This window comes from Macrosteles quadrilineatus, unplaced genomic scaffold, assembly GCF_028750875.1.
Source record: "Macrosteles quadrilineatus isolate MER2022 unplaced genomic scaffold, UCM_ALF_1.0 Scaffold_1__1_contigs__length_201487025, whole genome shotgun sequence".
Taxonomy (NCBI): domain Eukaryota; kingdom Metazoa; phylum Arthropoda; class Insecta; order Hemiptera; family Cicadellidae; genus Macrosteles; species Macrosteles quadrilineatus.
Genome location: NW_026542594.1, coordinates 197,763,228 through 197,785,654, shown reverse-complemented (window position 1 = coordinate 197,785,654; position 22,427 = coordinate 197,763,228). Strand labels below are relative to the sequence as shown.

Sequence of the window (22,427 nt, the reverse complement as noted above, 5' to 3'; positions counted from 1 at the left end):
ATGGTAGTTAATATTTTACAAGGCCAGTTAAAAGGTGGTACAATTAATACTGCTAAGGGTAGGCAGGTATTTAGTTTTTATCATATACCTTACGCAAAACCACCAATTGGAAAACTAAGATTTCAGGTAAATATAAGATTTTTGTTGTGATTTATCACTAGTTTGTAGCCCAGGATGAGATTAAGTGATTTTATTTGATCTTACAATGATTGAAGAGTGATTATATTAATTAGGTAAGAAAATCTTTAATTTACTGCCACATAATGTAAAATGCCTAGATGATAAAAAATTCAAAGTGCATTTGAAATCTCTATTGATAGAATTAAGTGTGTATGATGTTGACGAATTTATCACTTATTTAAGGTGTCCCGTATGTAAATAGCAATTTATTGTAAAATATGACAATGCCATACGTATGTTTTGTATGTTTTTTACAGCAATAAATGATTTGATTTTATATGCTTCATTTTAACTGACTGTTCTAAAGTAATTTAATGAGGAATGATTTTGGAATTGAATAACTTGTAACTCTATTGTAAACTATGAAACTGGTTTGGAATGTCATATTTGAGTGTCCTGATGTGGACAAAATATTTGTCTTGGTTAACTAATTGCGGTATGTGCTTTACTACACTATAAAACCACGAGACAAGGAATAGTTTATAAACATAGAGTTTATTTGAAAAACACATTTTTTTAGTTGCTAGAATAATATATAGTACCTGGGGACCGAGCTTTGCTCGGGGAAAATCATTAGTTCACTCTGAAAGCACCATAGTATTGGAGATACATAAATCCATTCCCAAACCACACGGCTCGCCTTTACTACGCCCTACACCATTTCCTACGTCATGGACCTGTTTCCCTCCATTCCCATTGCATTTAAAGATTGCAGATACCTTAATCTAATCATCATAAACAGTTCCCACACTCCGGACTACTCGCCTTGACTACTTCCTTCTCCACTTCCTACGTCGCAGACCTGTTTTCCTCCCTTCCCATAGCATTTTAGGTTTGCTGATACCTTAATCTAATCGTTATAAACAGTTCTAACACTCCGGACAACTCGCCTAGACTATTTCCTTCACCACTTCCTACGTCGCGGACCTGTTTTCCTCCCTTTCCATAGCATTTTAGGATTGCAAATACCTTAATCTAATCATCATAATAGTTCCCACGCTCCAGACAGCTCGCCTTGACTACTTCCTTCAATACTTACTACGTCACGGACCTGTTTCCCTCCCTTCCCATAGCATTTTAGGATTGCCCATACCCTTATCTAATCGTCATAAACAGTTCCCACACTCCGGACAGCTCGCCTTGACTACTTCCTTCACCACTTCCTACGTCACGGACCGGTTTCCCTCCCTTCCCATAGCATTTTAGGATTGCCCATACCCTTATATAAACGTCATAAACAGTTCCCACACTCCAGACTACTCGCCTTGACTCGTCCTTCACCACTTCCTACGTCGCGGACCTGTTTTCCTTCCTTCCCATAGCATTTTAGGATTGCAGATACCCTAATCTTATCGTCATAAACAGTCTCCACATTCCGGACTGCTCGCCTTTACTACTTCCTTCCTCACTTCCTACGTCACGGACCTGTTTCCCTCTATTCCCATAGCATTTTATGATTGCCTTTATTACTTCCTTCACCACTTCCTATGTCGCGGACCTGTTTCCTTCCCTTCCCATAGTATTTTAGGATTGCAAATACCTTAATCTAATCATCATAATAGTTCCCACGCTCCAGACAGCTCGCCTTGACTACTTCCTTCAATACTTCCTACGTCACGGACCTGTTTCCCTCCCTTCCCATAGCATTTTAGGATTGCCCATACCCTTATCTAATCGCCATGAACAGTTCCCTCACTCCGGACAGCTCGCCTTGACTACTTCCTTCACCACTTCCTATGTCGCGGACCTGTTTCCTTCCCTTCCCATAGCATTTTAGGATTGCAAATACCTTAATCTAATCATCATAATAGTTCCCACGCTCCAGACAGCTCGCCTTGACTACTTCCTTCAATACTTCCTACGTCACGGACCTGTTTCCCTCCCTTCCCATAGCATTTTAGGATTGCCCATACCCTTATCTAATCGGGAATGTTGCTGGAAGTCAACAGTCCCGGAAGATCAAATAATTTATACCTGTGCCGCTAGGTCAAAAACTACAATGATCAAAAGTCCCAGTAAGTCAAATAATACAGTCCGAGCTAAAAACGTGGTCTATGTTAAAGCAATTGACTTATTGGGAATTTGACCTAATGCAACAGCAGTTTTAATATAATGAAATACGGTAAAATACAAGTTCAGTTTCGCTGAGTCAACAGTGCCGGAAGATCAAAAGCAATAAAAGTGAACGTCGATTCAGTGTAAAGTAGACCTCCTGCAACGCTTACTACACCAACAAAACTCGCTTTTAGTTACTTCGTGTTTTGTCATAATTAGAATAGAGCTAAAATTATCATATTTGGTACATAGCTTATCTATTAATGCTTCTTGCCAACTGTTTGGTCAACACTGTAAATAGGTATAGCCTTTCGTCAAAATTTGTGGCATAAAATACCCGCAAGGACGAACTGAAAATTTCTGGTTATTATATATGTTTGTAAAAGGAGATCCATTTAATTTTAGAACTATTTTATGAGTTATAATGTAGTCTACACATAAACTGTGTAAATGTATTACGCCTCGGAAGGGTTGAAACCTGTCCAAACTATCATATATATTATTAAAACGTAAATGGGTTTTTTTCACGATTCTGAATCAACCAGATGATGGATTTTCATTAGTTTTGTGTTGAAATAAAGACAATTTTGAGAACTAGGGAATTTTAAAGCTATAATTTAAAATTAGTGTCCCAGTTTTTTATAAATTAACTTTTAGTTTTTAAAAAGTCTAGCAGCCGATGCTAACCTTCTCCAATTAATAAGTCAATGCTTCTAGCTAGCTTTTAGTACAATATAATTTGATTAACATAACAGCTGTAACATTCAGCATTTGGAAGAAAATTCAAATACATACTTATGGTTGGCTTATTTATACTATGTGTAATGCTGACCATTGATACATTTAATTCTTCGGTACGAGGATGGCAGATTAATTAAATATGCATAGTAAAATACAGTAGTAGGATGTTCAAATTATTTTTTTAAGTATTCTTTGTAATCATCGATTTGTTTTAGTCCAATATAATTTGTTTTAACTAACAGCTGGTTGAATGTGCTATGTATACTTATAAAAGGCAAAGCCCTCACTGACACACTCACTCTCACTCACTCATCATCACTAATTCTCCCACTTCCCATTTACCTAGGAGGCTGAAATTCGATACACCGATTCTTTGGGCATTAAATAGGAAAACTGAGTAATTTTTATTATGATAGGGCATTCGAGCTTCGCCCCAGTGGCTCTGGAGTTTCCCATGTTAACCTTATGATTTTTCATATTTAAAAGGAATTAATGAATCTTGACAGCTGTGTCAATTGAACAATTTATGACAACAGCTAATTTGCAACCAAAATGTGAGTGAGCGTAGCGAACGACCTTCAACCTGGAGGCGAGTTAGCGTAGCGAACGAGCTAACCCCAAGGCAAGTGAGCGCAGCGAACGAGCTCCAACCAGAGCGTGATTGAGCCATGCGAACGAGCTCATCTTGAAAATTTATAAGTTAAACGGGGCAAAGCCCGCGGGTACAGCTAGTTATTCTATAGAACTATTAGGTTTTTAGCGAATTTCGCATATAGGGTATAAGCTATTACCGTAGTACTCATGGCAACACCTGGACCCGGGACCGATGTAATTTTTCGTTTTGAGTCCCTAGAGGCCAAAAACACCATCCGTTCAAATTCATATATATGTAAGTGTATAAGACATTTTGGGGACTTGACTTTTTCGGGACTCGAGAATTTAGTACTTTTCGAGGACCTGTGCAAATTATTCCATTCCAAATGCAGCGCGTTATCGATCTTCACCCTTGTGTGGGCCTCCCATTCACTGACGGAATGTCTCGTGGCGTATGACGACCGGATATAAATAGTCACTTTACACTCACTTATCTCGTTATTTTTTCAGCATATTCGTTGACCCGTCTGCAGGTCTTATGTTAACGGGCTGTCAGAGCGTCTGTTGCAATAACTGGAATTCCTTATGTATGTTTGCTGCTGATTACGGTGAAGTAATGTTAGAAATTCCACCTAATCTTTAAAGTTACCCATTAAATTCATAGAAATAATAATATTTAACTGTTTGACGAGTACCCCTATTGTATTCAAAATACTAAACGGCCCAACCCAATATTTAATACAAGCCAAAGGTGTCTTATAGATTCCGAGTAAATTATTATAAACTATCAAATGGAGCATGTAAAGTGCATTATAAATAATCAACAAACCCTAACATAATTGACTATTGATTCAGTTACTGATTCGGGAATTACAATTGCTGATGATAACTGAAAGCTCTGACCCGAAGCAGTGTTCTTCTTTACTTCTTTACCTATAAAACACATGGGATACAGCCTTTCTTCACTGATCACGTAATGCGGGATTTTCTATAAAGTCTTGAAAAAATAAAAGGAAAAATATATAGAATACAGGTGTACTGTATGTGGTTTACACACAAATATTCATCAAACTGTGTGATAGTTTGTTATAGCAATGGACAATTTGAGAGTATCGTATTGTTTAAGTCGATGGAAAATCTCTGTTGATCCTGTTTTACAAGCAAACCAAAAAGATACAGTAGTCACCACTCTATGCGACATATTCTAACCAGAAAATTGTAATCGTATGATTCTATAATAAAAAGTTCATAAAGAATACGAGAAGACAGTGCTAGCCTTAAACAAAAGTGAGTTTGTAGCTCAAAACCTTATCGTAAGCTCAATAAGTAGCCAGGTGAGGCAGCTTATAAACATGTGCACCTCAGCGAAGGACATGTGGGACAAACTACACAGTGTGTTTGAACAACGGACAGAACAACGCCAGGATAGACTGTTTAATGAGTTTTTCGGTATAAAAATGAAGGACAGTAATGACAGTGTTGCTAAACACATATCAAAACTCGAAAAACTGTGGACGGAATTGCAAGATGAAACCTGGAAAGAAGACAAGGTAAAATTGCCTGAATCACTCTTTTTGAACAGAATACTCAATACTCTGCCTAATGATTACTTTGAGTTTTTAAACGCTTGGGAATCAATGCCTAAAGATCAGAGAAATTTAAAGAATCTCTGTGAGAGGCTGTGTATAGTGGAGAACAGGCTGCTCGAGAAGGATAAATGTGCAGAAGCGACAACAGCTCTTGCTGCCAAGACTAAGTTCAAAAGAAATTATGGATATAGGCCTAAGCCTAATGAAGTGGCTACTATGAATAGTAAACCCACGAATCAAATCGGACCAAAATGTTATGCCTGTGGCAAGTTTGGACATATTAAAAAGAACTGCTATTCTCTTAATAACAATAAAGTTGATAGGCCTACAAAAAGAAGTGACAGTAAAAATGTAGATAAAAGTAAAAGTGAATCTTTGTTAACTGTCTTATCTGCAAGTTGTGATAAGAAGAATTGGGTTGTCGACTCTGGAGCGACTGCTCATATGACTCCCAGGAAAGAGAATTTTGTGGATCTTAAATTAGATAAAAGTCAAGTCACTGTGGCTAATAATCAAACAATTCAGTCACAAGGTGTCGGAGATGTGAAAATAACTACGGAGTATGGTGAAAAAGTTATTAAAGATGCTGTGTTTGTGCCTGATATAAAGACTAGCCTACTTTCGGTTAATAAAATGACAGAAAAAGGTCATACAGTAGTGTTTGATTCTGAGAAGTGTAAAGTGTACAACTCTGATCAAGAAATTGTTGTTACTGCAACTAAAAAGGATGACTTGTATATTTTGGATGAGAAATCAGAATATTCTCTCGTAACAGTGAAAAACTCCATAAATAGACAACTTTGGCACAGAAGATTGGGACATCTGAACCGCATTGGTATGGATCTTCTCAGTAAAGGAATGGCAAGTGGAATATCGCTTGACAATGTTTCATCTGAACCCTGTATCGCGTGTTTAGAAGGGAAACAAGCTAGACTACCTTTTAAAGGTAAAGGCGGTAAAAGAGTAAACGAACCATTACAACTAATTCATTCTGACCTCTGTGGACCGATGCCAGAAAAGTCTTGGGGTGGATCTAGATATTTTCTAACCTTCATTGATGATCATTCGAGGAAAGTTTTTGTCTATTTTCTAAATGCAAAGAACGAAGTGTTTAATGTTTTTAAACAGTTTCAAGCCATGGTTGAAAATGAAACAGACAAGAAAATCAAAGTGCTTCAGACAGATAATGGTGGTGAATATGTATCAAACGACATGAAGAATCATCTGCAGAAACTAGGAATTAAGCACCAGTTGACAATTCCCTACACTCCGGAACAAAATGGACTTGCGGAGAGGACTAATAGGACTCTAGTAGAAAAGGCAAGGTGTATGATGAAAGAAGCTAATTGTGATGAACGCTTTTGGGCAGAAGCAGTAAATACAGCAGCATACCTAGCAAACAGGTCACCTCATAAAGCGATCAAAGAACAGAAGACTCCAGAAGAAGTTTGGTCAAAGAAGAAAGTCAGCGTAGAACATTTGAAAGTGTTTGGATGTGTTGCTTACACACATATACCTAAAGCTCAAAGGAAAAAGTGGGACTCAAAAAGTGTACCGTATATTTTTGTCGGTTATTGTGAAGAAAGTAAAGGCTACAGATTGATTGATCCAAATCAACCTGGAAATATTGTAAGAGCGAAAGATGTAATTTTCTTGGAGAATAAATTTTCAATTGACAAACTGGATAGCTCAAGAGATGAAAAAGACTCGGCTGTTGTTTCAATCCACGAGAATGAAGTCAGCGATAATGAAGACGACAATGTTATAGATGAAGAAAACCAGACTGACGGCGATGAAGAATCTTCCGAAGAAAATGAAGCAGAAGATCAAAATGACGCAGCAGACATTATCATTCCAGATGAAGCAGAAGACGATGAAAATATAGGCCTACGTCTAGGCCTAACTCCACGACGACAGAGAAAAATACCCGAAAGATTTTCTGATTACGTCTTGTTCCAGTCAAAACTTTCACATAGTGTTCCAACTACATATCGTGAGGCGATGGCAAGTGATGAAAAAGGACTTTGGCTGAAAGCGATGCAAAAGGAGATGGAAGCCCTGTCTAGCTACAACGTGTGGGATCTAGTGGATCTTCCGCAGAATCAGAAGATAGTGAAGTGCAAGTGGGTGTACAGTGTAAAAGGCAATGAGTGCGGTGAAGCAGTTAATCATAAAGCTCGGTTGGTTGCAAAAGGTTTTACGCAAGAATACGGTGTGGATTACAATGAAACATTCTCACCTGTTGTAAACAAAACCACACTAAGGGTATTGTTCGCTCTAGCTGGTAAGTTAGATCTATCAATTAATCACCTAGATATTAATACTGCATTTTTAAATGGAGAGTTAGAGGAAACTATTTACATGGAGCAACCAGAAGGTTTTGTAAATAAGAAATTTCCTAACAAAGTTTGTCTTTTAAAAAGAGCACTTTATGGTCTTAAACAATCCCCTAGGGTATGGCATAATAAAGTTGAGGAAGAGTTAAATGAACTTGGCTATAAGAAATCTAAGTATGACTCTTGTATGTTCACAAAAATCAAAAGTAACTCGTTCAATGTTGTGGCATTACATGTTGATGATTTTTTGGTGTTCTCTAATAATGATTCTGAAAAGTCTAAACTTAAGAAACATCTTATGTCAAAGTTTAGTGTAAAAGACTTAGGTGAAGCAAAATTTTGTCTCGGTTTGAATATTGAGAAATTTGATGGTAAAGTAAAAGTCTCTCAGAAAACTTTTATCCTTGATTTGTTAAAGCGATTCAATATGTGGGATGCAAATCCTGTAAGCACACCAATGGAATGTAATGTTAGGTTAGATCTGAGCAACAAAGAGAAGGAAAACCAATCAAAGCCCGATGTTCCATATCAATCCTTAATTGGCTCATTAATGTATTTGGCTGTAAATACTAGACCTGATATTGCTTATACTATTTCGTACTTGAGTCAATTTAATACTTGTTTTAATCTCTCTCATTGGAAAGCTGCAAAAAGAGTTCTGAGGTACTTGAAAGGTACAATTAACTATGGTTTAACTTATGATGACAGTGCAGACTTAAATGTCATAGGTTATGTAGATGCCGATTGGGCAAACAATGTACTAGATAGAAAGTCCTACGGCGGATTTGTTTTCAAAATGTGTAATGGACCAGTTTCTTGGGAAGCTAAGAAACAACCCTGTGTAACTTTAAGTAGTACTGAAGCAGAATATGTTGCAATTACACAAGCAGCTAAAGAATGTGTGTTTTTAAAAGGACTCTTAAAAGAACTCATTGATTATGATGAAGCTATTGTAGTGTATAATGACAACCAAAGCGCTCAAAGACTAGTGTACAATCCTGTTTTTCATAATCGAACAAAACACATTGATACTAAGTTTCATTTCATTAGGGAAACTGTTAAGTCAAACAAAGTAGTTTTGAAGTATCTGCCTACAGATAAAATGTTAGCAGATGTATTGACTAAAGGTCTTCCTAAAGCTAAACATGTATTTTGCACTAAAGGTATTGCTTTGATTTAATGTGAAGAAGCGTTGGTTGAGATATCACTAGATTAAGGGGGTATGTTGTATTATTATATATATATCACTGTAATCTAGTGATAAAGATGTAGCCTAATGGATTGGTACATTGCTCTGTACATAGGCTAATACGTTTTGTAATGTTGGTAGTCCTGCTGTCGGTTGCTGAATGTAATGATGTAATGTTTATGTACTGTTGACTGGTGTTGTGTCTGGTGTCTCAAATATAATCGGTTTAAATCTTAAAGTGTTTTAATGTTCAACCACAGTTCACACGACTAAAAATGCAAGTCTATAAGCATTGGTAGGATTGCAAAGTACTACACAAACATTATTTCAAGGGTAATAACAGTCACAATTTCCGCTGACTTTAAAAGAGTCAACTAAACTATTATACTAATGGACACACAACTAAATGGAACAACTAATGGAAATTCTCACGATGTACATTCGTTCGATATAAGCATTGAGTATACACGTCAGTACATACGTGTATACCCAATGATATAAGCAACGGTTCTTGCAATTTATTGCTTATTGTTTTTTAGAGTTGTTTTCGGACTTACTCTGTTTTCGGACTTACTCACACTCGTATAAGGTTTTCCACGCTTGTCATTGATAATGTAGCCATGTTGCTTTGAAATGGCGACCATACAAATTTATGCATTTTAAGCCAAGTATGAATGGAGATGAGTGTGGGATGAGTGGAGCGATCTTGTTGTCCTGTTTGTGACTAAGGCCGACATAATCCTTAGACACAGCTGTTAATTAATAGTGCATACAGTCAATTAATAGCAGCAGAGGTCAAGTTTGTCATCAAATTAAAGGTTTTATTCATAAAAATACATTGCCGTAAACCCAAACTCAAACGATGATGATGATAATAACGTTAATGATGTCGCTAAAACGTATCGTTTTAAATTTAACAGCTGAAAATAAGTGGAATAGAAAAGGTTTTGGTTAAATCCATCAAATTGTAATTGGACACTAGTAAATACTAGTGCACTTGTTGCTACCTCCTCCCTTCGGTTTCATGTATTCCTCTCAATCAGTTCAAACCTAGGAGGATTAAACATTAATGTTACCTAATTAATGTTAAATCCTCCTAGATTCAAACCTGAAACACCCAGATCGAAACTCGCCTGTCGTTATTTTACCATCGCCTTTTTTTTAAATATATTTCTCAAAAATGAATGATTATATTGATTTACTTTGGATTTTAAAAATGTTAACGTTTTATTTTGTTAAAGATTTGTGGTGATACGTAAATATTGTGGTGTAGTAAAGTATATTATATTGTAGTTAAGTGTTAAATTTAGAAATTTTAGGGTGAATCGAGATGAATCTTTTTTTATAACATGGGTCTCTCCCACCTTAACATACATACCAAGTTTCATAAACATCGGTTGGAAAAGTGCAAAGATAAATATTTGTATGTAAAAAATACAAAATGGTGGATATCTGGCTAACAAAACGATTTCGGAAAAAATGTTATCCTTGATTTTCTGTTTATTTTGACCCAAGGAATTACTAGGTAAAGTATCTCCCCGCTTATTTTTAACACCCTGTTTATGATGTATTCTTATAAGTGAAAAATGTAAGCTGGTAATACAGAAAGATGTTTTATAAATAATATGAATGTACTGGTGATCTGTATATTCATCTTTTCTTGTTCTTAGAACTGTAAATTAAAAGTCCACTCAGCAGTCGCATCGTACGATGTAGTTCTTTCCATGCGTTGCGAAGTGCTAAATTTGCCGTCCTCTTCAACCCAAGTTATCTATTGAACCACTGATTGTAAAAAATTCAAAAAGATATATTTTACGCATCACACTGTTGGCTACAACTTTGCCACAGACAAAACCTCTCTAACCCAAAAACAAAAAAAAATCTCACATGCTAACTTTTTCATGTTAGAAATCACGATTTAAAACTATTTCACCATACATATCAATTTTTATTAATTAGATCGGTAAATAGTTTAAAGTTCCAACAAAATAGTCATCGAGTAGGACTAACCAAGAAGCTCTGTGCCAATTTTCAAAATTTTAGCACAACTTTAAGTACACCAAAACACGAAATTATTAAAGTCATGCGTCGAGAGGACTATCGTTGTTTTTAACAGATTATACTTTTGACCTTCCGGCACTGTTGACTCAGCGAAACTGAACTTATATTTTATCTTATTTCGTTATATTAAAACTGCTATTGCATTGGGTCAAATTCCCAATAAGTCAATTGCTTTAACATAGACCACGTTTTTAGCTCGGACTGTACTATTTGACTTACTGGGATTTTTGATCTACAGACACTGCAAACATTGTAGTTTTTGACCTTGCGGCACAGGTATAAATTATTTGACCTTCCGGGACTGTTGACTTTCTGCAACGCGTCCATCTAATCGCCATAAACAGTTCCCTCACTCCGGACAGCTCGCCTTGACTACTTCCTTCACCACTTCCTACGTCGCGGACCTGTTTCCCTCTATTCCCATAGCATTTTATGATTGCCTTTATTACTTCCTTCACCACTTCCTATGTCGCGGACCTGTTTCCTTCCCTTCCCCTAGCATTTTACGATTGCAGAATTAATCTAATCGTCATAAACAGATCCCAGACGTCGCACTGCTGCCCTTGACTACAATGTATCGAGTAATCTTCAGTATAATCTTTGCTAAATATAATAATAAGTAATGTTTTTCCTTTTGTACTGTATTTGTAATTAGCTAGTATACTGTGGGTAGTTGGCTTTTATGAACACATGCTACAACTTCAAGTCTTTGGTTTACTTTATCCTTGTTATTTAATTCATCCAACATGGTTACCTAGCAACCCATAAGACTAATGTTAAAAAAATTTAATTTTCAGTTTCATTTTTCTACGGAATTAGATTTTTGTTGGCAGTTCTAACTGTAGCAAACTCGTTTTTAGACCAGAAATAAGCTATTTACAACATTTGAAGAAAATCGTCGGAGCCGTTTTCGAGATATTTCTGCAAGCAAGCAAGCAAGCAAGCAAGCAAGCATACAAGCAAACATTGCTCGTATTAGAGTATAGGATATATATTTTATCATAAAAGTAGAGATAGAATGCACCATACAGAAAAAACATCATAAAAATGTCTTCATCAGCTGATCCATAAGGAAAACAAATCTAACTGTTTGGTTACAAAAGCAAAAGACAAGAATCTATTTTGTAGAGTTCCATTGTATCATCGTGTTAAAATTATATAAATGTTTTGATATAAGTTTAATAAAAAGAAACAAAAAAATGCTCTTTATGAACAAAACAGAGGTTTAAAATAATGATGGTCCTTATAGCTGATCCAAAAAAAGATAATTCACCTTCTATTTGTTCTATGACTTTTTGCAGGAAAATATTTTTATTGAGATTATTTTTTTGCAGGAGCCCCAGCCTGCGGAGAGTTGGAGAGGGGTGAGAAGTGCTACGACCCCTGGACCTGCGTGTCTTCAACATATTACTCAGTCCTTCAAAACTACCGGGGCGGAGGACTGCTTGTATCTCAATGTCTTCACTCCTGTTGTAAGTTGTTAGTTGTACAGATCAACAAGATATATTTGAAACAATACTTTCTCCATATACTATGGTATAGGGGGAGAAAGTAAAGAATCAAAACATTGACTTCCAATTTTGTAAAGTACACCTTTTTTACCACAGCAAAATATGAAGCCTGTTTGGGTTGGGTAGATTGTCGTTTACAAGACGAGGGGGCGTGAAGTACATAGGCTTATCATGTCGTTACTCCTCTTCATCTTGCAAGTGTCTTATGTTTTATGCCTGGCTGCTTTTTAATGTGCTGATGTTAACTACATGCTTTTCTCTTTTTTGCAGAAATTTCACAAGTTGCATACTTTTACTCTTTTAGTTATAAAGTATAACCAAAGGACAATAATTTAAAAATGTATATTATAATTTGCTTAAAATAGGCGTAAATAAGTTGGGAAAATAACAAGGAATAAATACAGTTGAACCTCTATAAGACGAATTTCAAGGGGTACGCGAAAAATTCATACTATAGAGGTATTCTTAATAAAGAGGGTCGTTTTATCGAGGTTTAATGCTGCTGTTATTCTTCTTATAGAGGTTTCTCCTCACTCCAAGGTTTCTCTAAACAATGACTGAGGAAGGAGGAGGGATGGGTGGGGGTTTCATGTTGAGACAAGCTTCTGTTTGTTTTCAAAACTACGTACTATGGAGGTTAAGATTATGATAAATATGTTTTATAGAGATCACGTTCGTCTTGTAGAGGTTTTGTCCTAAGAATATTCGTTGTATAGAGGTTAATCAGTCCTAGCCCATGTCACAAACAAATTCGTCTTATGGAGGTTTTTAACTTAATTACTACGTTGTATAGAGGTGTTTTTAGCATTGACCTATATGAAAGTGTCAAGGGGATTAAAACAAATTTGTCTTATCGAGAAATTCGTTTTATCAAGGTTCGTACAAACGAGGTTCAACTGTAGTAAAATATCCAAATACACTAGCTTTACGTACCCAAAACATAATTACCTTAATTTTTTGCATTCGTTCTTGAGGAAAAGGTTCGTATTGACCGTATGTACGCCAGTTTTTGTGATATCTTCAAGTGGTATAATAGCTTGATATCTTCTAAAACACTAACACTAAAAAGTAAAAAATATTCAACTTTCTATTTAGAGAAAATATTTACACTTGTAACTCGTATTGTAACCGTACGACGGAGTCACGGCAGTAGGTTTTTCATCATCTGTTTAATTTCTTGTACTCAAGCAATGAGCGCAAGATAGCACTAAAAACTACAAACCTTTACCTCAAGAACGAATGCAACAAAATAAATGTAAATCGTATAATTCAAGCTCTTTAAACTGGGATAACACAACAAAATCACCTAAAAATTGTCTTCAGCTTGTCACTCACAGGAAGGCATGAGAAATTTTAGTTAGATATACAAATTGTAGAGGCTAATATAGGTGCATTTTAAACGTGTTTGAAAAATAAAAATGGCTTTTACTTGTTAAAAACTTGTTATAAAGACTCTTTTTCTAATCATATTTTTATTTAGTAATCGGAATAAGATACCTACCTGTTTGCCCCATTGAAAAAATGTCCATGAGCGATAAGTATAACAAATCTTTAAGATAGCCTATTGTGTTCAGTTTATGGGTCTACTATTAAATTTTTGTTACAGCTGCCAAATATAACAGCTGTTCCTCCATGGTTCTCGGTCATTGTATTCTTCCACAACGGAGTGTTCGTCACGGGAGACTCAAACTTGTTCCTCCCGACTTATCTGTTGGACCAGGACGTCATACTTGTCACCGTTAACTACCGACTTGGGGTTCTTGGTGAGTATAGTACTTACAATAACAAAATATTATAGAAACACGTCTATTTGAACTATTTTGTCTATTTGACGTATTTTAGAATTTTCTCCGTAATCAATAACCCTACAAAAATACTTTGATAAACTAAATTATTTTTTTTTTTAAGCTCTTTTAAATGGTCTAGAGAAAATTAGGAAATTTTGTATTTGAGGGTCAAAAATGAGAAAACCCTATTTCTACCCAATATAACCTCCCATAAAACCCCGTTCTCATGGTCCGATCATGCTCGCTCGCGAACTCATTTAAGTTTATCCCACCTTCAAACTAAATTTAATTGAAATCAGACAAAAATTACTCAAGTTATCGCATTCACGGACACATATATAAATCCATATATAACATTTTGAAGGGATGGTGTTTTCGGCCTCTGCGGACATCAACATGAATAAGTGAACTGGTCCCGGGCCTAGGTCTTACCGTGGCACCTACGGTAATAGCTACTTCCCCATAGGGAAATTTGCTAAAATTAATCTACACTTGATACTAAAAGAATATTAGGGATTATATTAAATTTTTGGGGATTATAAATTAAATTTAAGAGTGTAAACTTATCAATAGCCAGTTGCTTTTGTTCAGTGTGTTTGCTCCATATGGCTATAGCGTCCCAAACTGTAGGAAAAGTAAGTTACTAGTACGGTACTGGTTATTTATGTGTATATTTTGTCTTATTATGAGGGTTGAATCAATTTGACTTCAAAGCGTTTAAGCTAGATTTCATATCAAATACTACTCATTTTAGACACAAAAGTATTGAAAAGTAAAAATCAAGTAGGATTAGTAGGAGGGGTGAAAACCCTTTATTGTATTAAGTTTATAGATATATTTACTTTTATTATCCAGGTTTTCTAAGCACAGAGGACCTTGTGGTGCCAGGAAACAATGGACTGAAGGACCAAGTGTCTGCCTTACTTTGGGTCAGAGACAATATAGAGAGGTGAACTAATTAAATTTTAAAACAATTAAATTATTCATTAACTATTTCTAGTATTAACTACTAATTATCTAATAGATTACTCGAGTCAAATAACTTTAATCAATGCATTAGAATATTCTGTATTATTACTAAAAGATAATTTAAATAATTTGTATAATTTTGAATAGGGTCGGCTGCTATTGCTGTAGACAATTTTCCATTCAAATGGAGGTTGAATGAGCTACTCACAAAGTCAAAATCCTTTTTTTCTCTATTTTTCTTGTAGGATACTTATTTTTGGTAAATTATGTTGGATAACAAATTGTTTCTAGTTTAAAATATTTTGTTTATTCAATTGATCTTGGTTATGTGTACAACATAAATCAGTAATTGACTTGGATGATGTTTCAATTTCACATTAATGTTGATTTGAAAATTGGCTATGCTATAACTTTACCACCGAATAGGCTTGGAATTTCAAATATTCTTCAAGTTAAATACAGTATAGCACACACCAAAGTTCAGGCTAATGCAGGAAATGCAGGTTTGGTAGTGCTTGAAACTCTTTTCTTGGATGATTTAGCTGTTTTTAATATGCGGAGTGAGCTGGTCTTGGTAGAACAAAGGATCTCAGTCCCGAGGTCCAAGGTTCAAATCCCCCCAAATCACCAGTGGATTTTAGATTTTATCTAAGTAATAATGCACAACCCCTAAGTCTAGCCTGAATTAATGTGAAAAATGATTCTGGGCTAGAACCAATCGTCTAGGACAAAAATCCACTAATGTTATTGTCGTTCCACAGTTTTGGGGGTGATAGTGATAGAGTGACTATCGCAGGTAACACAGCTGGAGCTGTCTCTGTACATCTTCACTTCCTCTCATCACTCTCAGCTGGTCAGTATCTATACTATATGAAATGTATTAGCTTTTTACTCGGTTGAACCCGTGTTTTAAACACAGTATAAAAAATTTGTTATTATGGAAGTTACTTTAAAAAATCCTTGCCTGTATCACCATTGATTAAATACCTGCTATTTTTTACTTTCTCCCCCTATACCATAGTATATGGAGAAAGTATTGTTTTCGTCAAAATTTTCGAGTTTGAGTTTTGAGTGGATATATTCGTTTTGGGTCCCCCTGGACCCAAAAAAGTGGTTTTCGAAGTGATGTCTGTGTGTGGGTGTGTCTGTGTGTGTGTCTGTGTGTCTGGATGTGTACAGAGCTAGAGACTACACCTGTGGTCCGATTTCGAAGAAATTTGGTATGTAGGTTCTAATCCATGGTATCTCCAGAGGCGTTTTTTTCATTTTTTTGAAATTTTTATTTTTAATGGGGATTTTCCCATAAAAACCCATAAAAAACCGGAAAAATCGGATTTTCTCAAAAATGGCCCGAACGATTTTGATAAAAATTTAGTATGTTGTAGCCCTTTCAATTCTGAACAAAATGGTACAATTCCCATTTCTGTAAAAATTACGGTTCAAAAGTTATGGTAAATTATGTTATTTTCCCATAAAAACCCCATAAAATAACGAAAAATAGGATTTTAGACAAAAATCCTGTTTTGATTTAACATTGTATGTTATGGTCCTTACAACTGTGATAGTTTTTTTCATTTTTTAGAAATTTTTATTTTTAATGGGGATTTTCCCATAAAACCCCATAAAATAACAGAAAAATAGGATTTTCCCTAAAATGGCCAGAACAATTTTGATAAAAATTTAGTATGTTATAGTCCTTTATATTCTGAAGAAAATTGTACAAATCCCATTTCTGTAAAAATTACGGTTCAAAAGTTATTGTAAATTATGTTATTTTCCCATAAAAACCCCATAAAATAACGGAAAATCAGATTTTTCCAAAATTGGCTCGAAAGATTATGATAAAAAATTTAGTATGTTATAGTCCTTTAAATTCTGAAGAAAATTGTACAAATCCCATTTCCGTATATTTACTCACCGCTTACACATGATAAAGGTTGTTGACAAGCTTATGGGAGAAAGTATGTGTCGGAATGCTGATACCGTTTATTTTCTAATCAATGGTGCTACTTGAGAATCTGGTCTATACAATTTATTAATATATTGGATCAGCTGTACTAATGTTTCAAGTTTCATAGCATATAAGTAGTTTTTGTTTGCAATGGATACAGTAGGTACTTTGGATATCAACCTAAATTTTCTCCCAAACAAGGATTTGTGGGGTAACACGTGGGGACATTGAGAAATAATAGGATGTTGCATTTCTTCAACAGTTTTGGTATTCGATTCAGAATTAGACCCTGATGTAAATTACAGTGCAAAATACACTGTGCTGCATGCCCACTTTCTGGGGACTTGCCCTCTCTAAAAAGAGGGAAAGCACACACTACTCTCAAAATTATTAGCATTAAAATTGAGGGGGCAATGGACAGCTTCAAACCCTATCCGTCTGGATAGGGAATGTTCGGTGTGATCCAACTTGTAGGCAGGTTTGTTCCAGGCAGGTATAGCTCAAAGTGGGTCTGCTCTGGCTCCATGGGCCATCAGCGTCAACCTGAGACAGAAGACTCAGCTGATGGCTGCGACCTTGGGATGTCCTACAAGTGATTCGGCTCTGATGGTCGACTGTCTGCGGACATTCCCTCCGCAGCAACTAGTCCTCTTCACACAGAACTATGAGGTAAGCCAACAACTATTTGTCTATAAGACTCAGCTGGTGGCTGCAACCTTGGGATGCGTGGGGGTTGTTCTTCTCAGATAAACTTGATTGGATCTCGTATACGATATTTAACAAGCTTTGTTATAGAATTTTGCCAAGATAAAAATCTATTTGTTATACGTTTTTATATTGTTTGCAGGTGTTTATAAACACGCCCTTTACTCCATTTGGCCCTATAGTGGAGAAGGAAGGAGAACGACGGTTTTTGACTGATTATCCGTACAAGTTGATTCAACAAGGATTGGGTTTGGATCGACCGATATTATTTAGTAACTGCAACAATGAAGGACTGTATCCACTGGCAGGTAAAAATCTAACACTTCAATTTAGTTTTGAAAACACTTCTACCATGAAAATAGATAAATTCAGGTTAGCTTAGTATTGGATGAGTGAATTATTTCGTCTAAATTTATTTTTACACAATACATATTTAATTTTTTGTCCTTAGAAAAGGAATTTAACATGGCAAGATAAGTTCCACCGTTAAATAAATAATTCCAGAGGTTCAAAAGATTAAAATCTAAGGAAAACTTTGTTTAAAGTGCTAGATGTGGTAGCAATATTTAGTGACTTAATCATGGAAGCAGTATGATTGTACAAGAAAGTTTTAGAAGTAAGGATAATACGGAAGATAAGTTCCATAAAAAAGAGAGTGATTCCAAAAGCTGATTTGAAACCACAGTCCATGGCATTGTTCACTTTTGAAACAGGCATTTGAAATGCAGTACCCACTTCTCTTTAAAAAGCTACGCAACATTTGTTGTATGATGAATTATTAACTCCTATACAGTTTAAAAATTTTTGTGTGTTTATGTTGCTATGCCAAGAGATAATTGGGAAGAGAGATCAATTGGAATTCCTGGAACGAAGATGGACCGATGTTGCTCCGTATCTTCTCAACTTCAATGACTCGGTGAATGGAAGAACTAATAAAGCCCTGGTCTCTAGGTTGATATGGAAGTACTATATTGGAAGTGCTACATCAGATTTGAGCTCTAAAATAATCAAGGTAAAACTAGATCAGTAATTGTTACTGTATATGTATGCTCTGTATACTATCATTGCCTTTTGGATACCGTACTACAGTCTGTTCAATTTTTAAAACACTTTTGTTGGTGGAGGGAAATTTTGAAAAATTATGTAGTGAAAATGTCAAGCATAAGTACGATACTAGGTTTAAATATAATTTTCAATATCCGCGGCACTGTCTTTCATTAGTAGAAAAAACTCATGGGCAAAAAAATTTTTAATAAATTGTTTTAAGAGCTCAAAAACAGAATACAGTCTAAGCATTTCAAGAGCAGCCTTACTAATTTTCTTTTAAGGAAAACATATTATAGTATAGATGAGTTTTTATGTGATCAAGATGTGTAATTATTTGGTATTTTAAATGCAACGTTTAAGTTTATCTATTTTGTCTACAACAGTTACTTCTATTTTCATAGCGTTAGTTTATTTTATTCTTTTATAACTCCTTAGTTTTAAGGTATTTGTATACTGTATTGACAATGTCACCTGTTTTATAGCATTGCTATATTTTGTAAACGTTATGTGACAATAAAGATTTATTTATTTATTTGTTCACAAAATTTAGGTCATTTTAAGGAATCAGTTCCATCCACTCCACCTCAACCTAACTTTGAAACATCAGCATCTCAATAATAGGCTATTAATTTCTCCCTCTACAGAGAAAGTGTATGCGTAAAAATGTTTTGAGTTTTAGGTGGAAATTTACATTCCGGGTCCCCCTGTATTGTTTTGCTCTAATCAAGTATCAAAACTGTTTGATTTATTTCTGGCAAATAAAGTATCAATAGCTTAATAACCACCTTCAATCAGGTATACAGTAGAACCTCTTTAATCCGAACGTTCACTAATCCGAACCCCTCATTGCTGTACTCTATAAACAGTTCAGCAGTTATTCACCATGTTTACTACTGTATTAAATAAACATTGTATTTTACTTTATAAAACATTTTTCACTTTTCCCAAAATAATGTTGATCAATTTTAGCCATGTTTTAGCTATTGTTATGTAAAAACAACAATATGTTCTGTAATCCGAACTATTCAATAGTCCGAACTAACCCTGGTCCTAATTAGTTTGGATTAAAGAGGTTCTACTGTAGTTTTGATTTTAATAAACACAAAATCATGTATTCATTTTGTAGATGTTTGGAGATCGTCAGTTCTTGGTAGACGGTGGCCGGGCGGCCGCACTCCAGGCCAAAGTCAACATCTTCAGTCCAGTGTATTTCTACAAGTTCTCTTACCGAGGCCACAACAGTTACTCGCAGTTCTACAATCCATCTCATGTAGGGGATTATGGTAAGGGATGTTAAATGTGACCGTTGTTATTAAGTTATATCTTTGACTATTTACTTGTTTAATTGACTATTTATTTATTTGACTAGATATACTTCAGTATCCAATAGTTAAAGGTCATATGTCCTCAACATGAGGAGCTATTTAGTAGTCTACTTGTCCCATGGTAAAATCTGAAGCTTCTTTTTTGTGTCTCTTTTCAGGTTACATATAAAAGCACTGATGTTGACTAAATGTTATTTTATTATTTCCTTCACAAGGTAGATGTTATTTGAAGTTTTCTTATTTATTTCATGAGCTGATTCACAAGGATGACAATTGTATAAGGAGTTATTTTATCACGTTTTAGTACCGTAATGCCTTAGGTTATAGAATACATGACATTTCTATTTTCTAATGCTTTACACATTTTAAACTTGGACCTTGTGAAACAGAACACTTTATATCTTGACAGCACCAGCATTATTACAGGGTCAAAAATCACATTGAGCATCACCGGTCATCAAAGTTTGAACCAAAAACATCCGAAGAGGAAGAAACTTTTAAAAAATGTTTAAATTTATCCCAACATTACAGGTGCCGCTAACGGTGACGACCTCATGTACATTATGCAAAGCCGAGCGTTGTTTTTCAACTCCTCCAACCTGTCTGAGGACGTGTTGATGAGAAATATAATGACTGGAATATGGGCCAGCTTCGCAATAACAGGGTACGGTAGTGTATTCGAATAGTAAATAAACAATATCAGCAATATGACACATGATCTTATCATGGGTAAGCGGTGGGGGTAACTATGATATTTGATGGAGAATACAGTATAACAAAAGCTACAATCACTTTTGAGCTGTCATTTTTACAGCAACTGGGGTTGTAACATAATGTTTTTAAGTTAGAGGGGTATAAATACTAATGACTTGTATTGTCTTAAATGTTATGAAACTTTCTACGAAACCCAACGGGTGGATTCTATTTTAGAAAAATTTGGTCTGCTAGATTCCGACTGATGATGGACCTTCGGGCCCGAAATTAATTTCGGATCAAAAAACAGGATTGCTGAGGTAAGGCCTTATAATATCAAATAATTACTAACTTGGAATAAAAATCGTTCAAGCCATTTAAGTGAAAATTATGGGTCTTTATGAGAAAATTTTGTGGTTTTTTTTACGTTGCCATGGTGACCTTATAATATTTAGTTTCTAAAGCCACGTCTCAAATTTTTAAAGCTTCGAGACTCTTAAGTCATAAAATAAAACAGAAGAGTATCAAGATTATAGTGCATTCAAACAGCCGTGGCACCTGAGGGATTAGGAGGCCCCAAGGGTTTCCATGGGGTGTCCTAATCCGTCAGGTGCCACGACTGTCTGAACGGAGTATAGTATAAAATGATAAGTAGCTAATTTGGTCTGTTAGTTTTAGCATAGCAAAAAGACATAGACATGTAATGTTTTATAATATTATATGTAGATGTGACTAATCTGAATTTTTTTCCCACAGAACCCCCTCTATTGGCAACATATCCTGGCTTCCAGTGTCATACCTGGACTATGAATACAACACTCTAACTCATTTGGATATTGTGTCTCCCAACAGGCTGACTATGGTGAGGAGTTCTAACTTTGGCAACTCTACTTTTTGGAACAGATTACCTCTGAGAGAGCCTTGGAGTGGAAGGTATTCTTGACTATTTAAATTTGTCATAATAATGTGGTAGTGAAAACAATTTTAACAAAAACGTGACGTATACTTGCAAACATTATTAACTGTTAGAGGGTTCTGTAACACGAGTATATGACTTTAGTGTAATATCCTTTTTTGTTCCTATTTCTGGGTTCAAGTGTCGACCTCCATCTTCTATTCCTCCACCTGTGTCAGTTCGCTCTCTTTTTAACATGTTGAAGAGTTATTTATCATTTCAAAATATATATTCAAATACTAAAGTGATGGCAATTTAAATATCTAGGGAGTCCTCGAAGGCTAACGGCCATCTTGGACTTTCCACCATAAGAGCAATGTTAATTTCAAAACGCCTCTGAAGAGTTATTTATCACATAAATATTTTGTCCAAATACCGGTACCAAAGTGATTGTAATTTAAATATCTAGGGTGCTGTGAGATCAGAAATTGTTGTTGTGGTTTTGTAATTGTGCTCCCTGGATCAGCCCACCATAAGGACAATTTTAATTTCAGCCACTCAAGAGTTATTAACCCTCATCAAAATATGTTTTCAAATGCCAAAGTAATTGTAATTTAAATATCTAGAGCACTGTGAGATCAGAAATTTTCTTTGTAGTTTCGCAATAGTTTTATGAGTTAGCACATCTAGGCTCCAAGGTATCTTAAGGGAAACAAGTTGATTCAGGTTCAAAGAATTATAACAGTTAATATTTTATTAAAACTGTGTATTAACTAAAAACTGGTCAAACATAATGATC

The 22,427-nt window shown here is 35.3% G+C and overlaps 1 protein-coding gene across 1 annotated transcript; it reads left to right on the top strand.

Annotated features, from left to right (window-relative positions):
• Positions 1 to 22,308, top strand: LOC129003820 (carboxylic ester hydrolase-like). The gene is made up of 11 exons (XM_054432143.1): positions 1 to 126; positions 12,080 to 12,217; positions 13,863 to 14,019; positions 14,899 to 14,992; positions 15,774 to 15,865; positions 17,442 to 17,632; positions 17,811 to 17,976; positions 18,499 to 18,680; positions 19,842 to 19,998; positions 20,572 to 20,704; positions 21,490 to 22,308. The coding sequence occupies exons 1-11, from the start codon at positions 1 to 3 to the stop codon at positions 21,674 to 21,676; spliced, it is 1,623 nt and encodes a 540-aa protein (XP_054288118.1). The 3' UTR covers positions 21,677 to 22,308.
• Positions 22,309 to 22,427: the final 119 nt, after the last annotated feature.

Excerpts from the sequence above, each read along its gene's own strand:
- LOC129003820 (XM_054432143.1), top strand. The coding sequence starts at position 1 with ATGGTAGTTAATATTTTACAAGGCCAGTTAAAAGGTGGTACAATTAAT. Across the intron at positions 12,218-13,862 it reads TCAATGTCTTCACTCCTGTT|CTGCCAAATATAACAGCTGT; the intron begins GTAAGTTGTTAG and ends TTTTTGTTACAG. Across the intron at positions 14,020-14,898 it reads CTACCGACTTGGGGTTCTTG|GTTTTCTAAGCACAGAGGAC; the intron begins GTGAGTATAGTA and ends TTTATTATCCAG.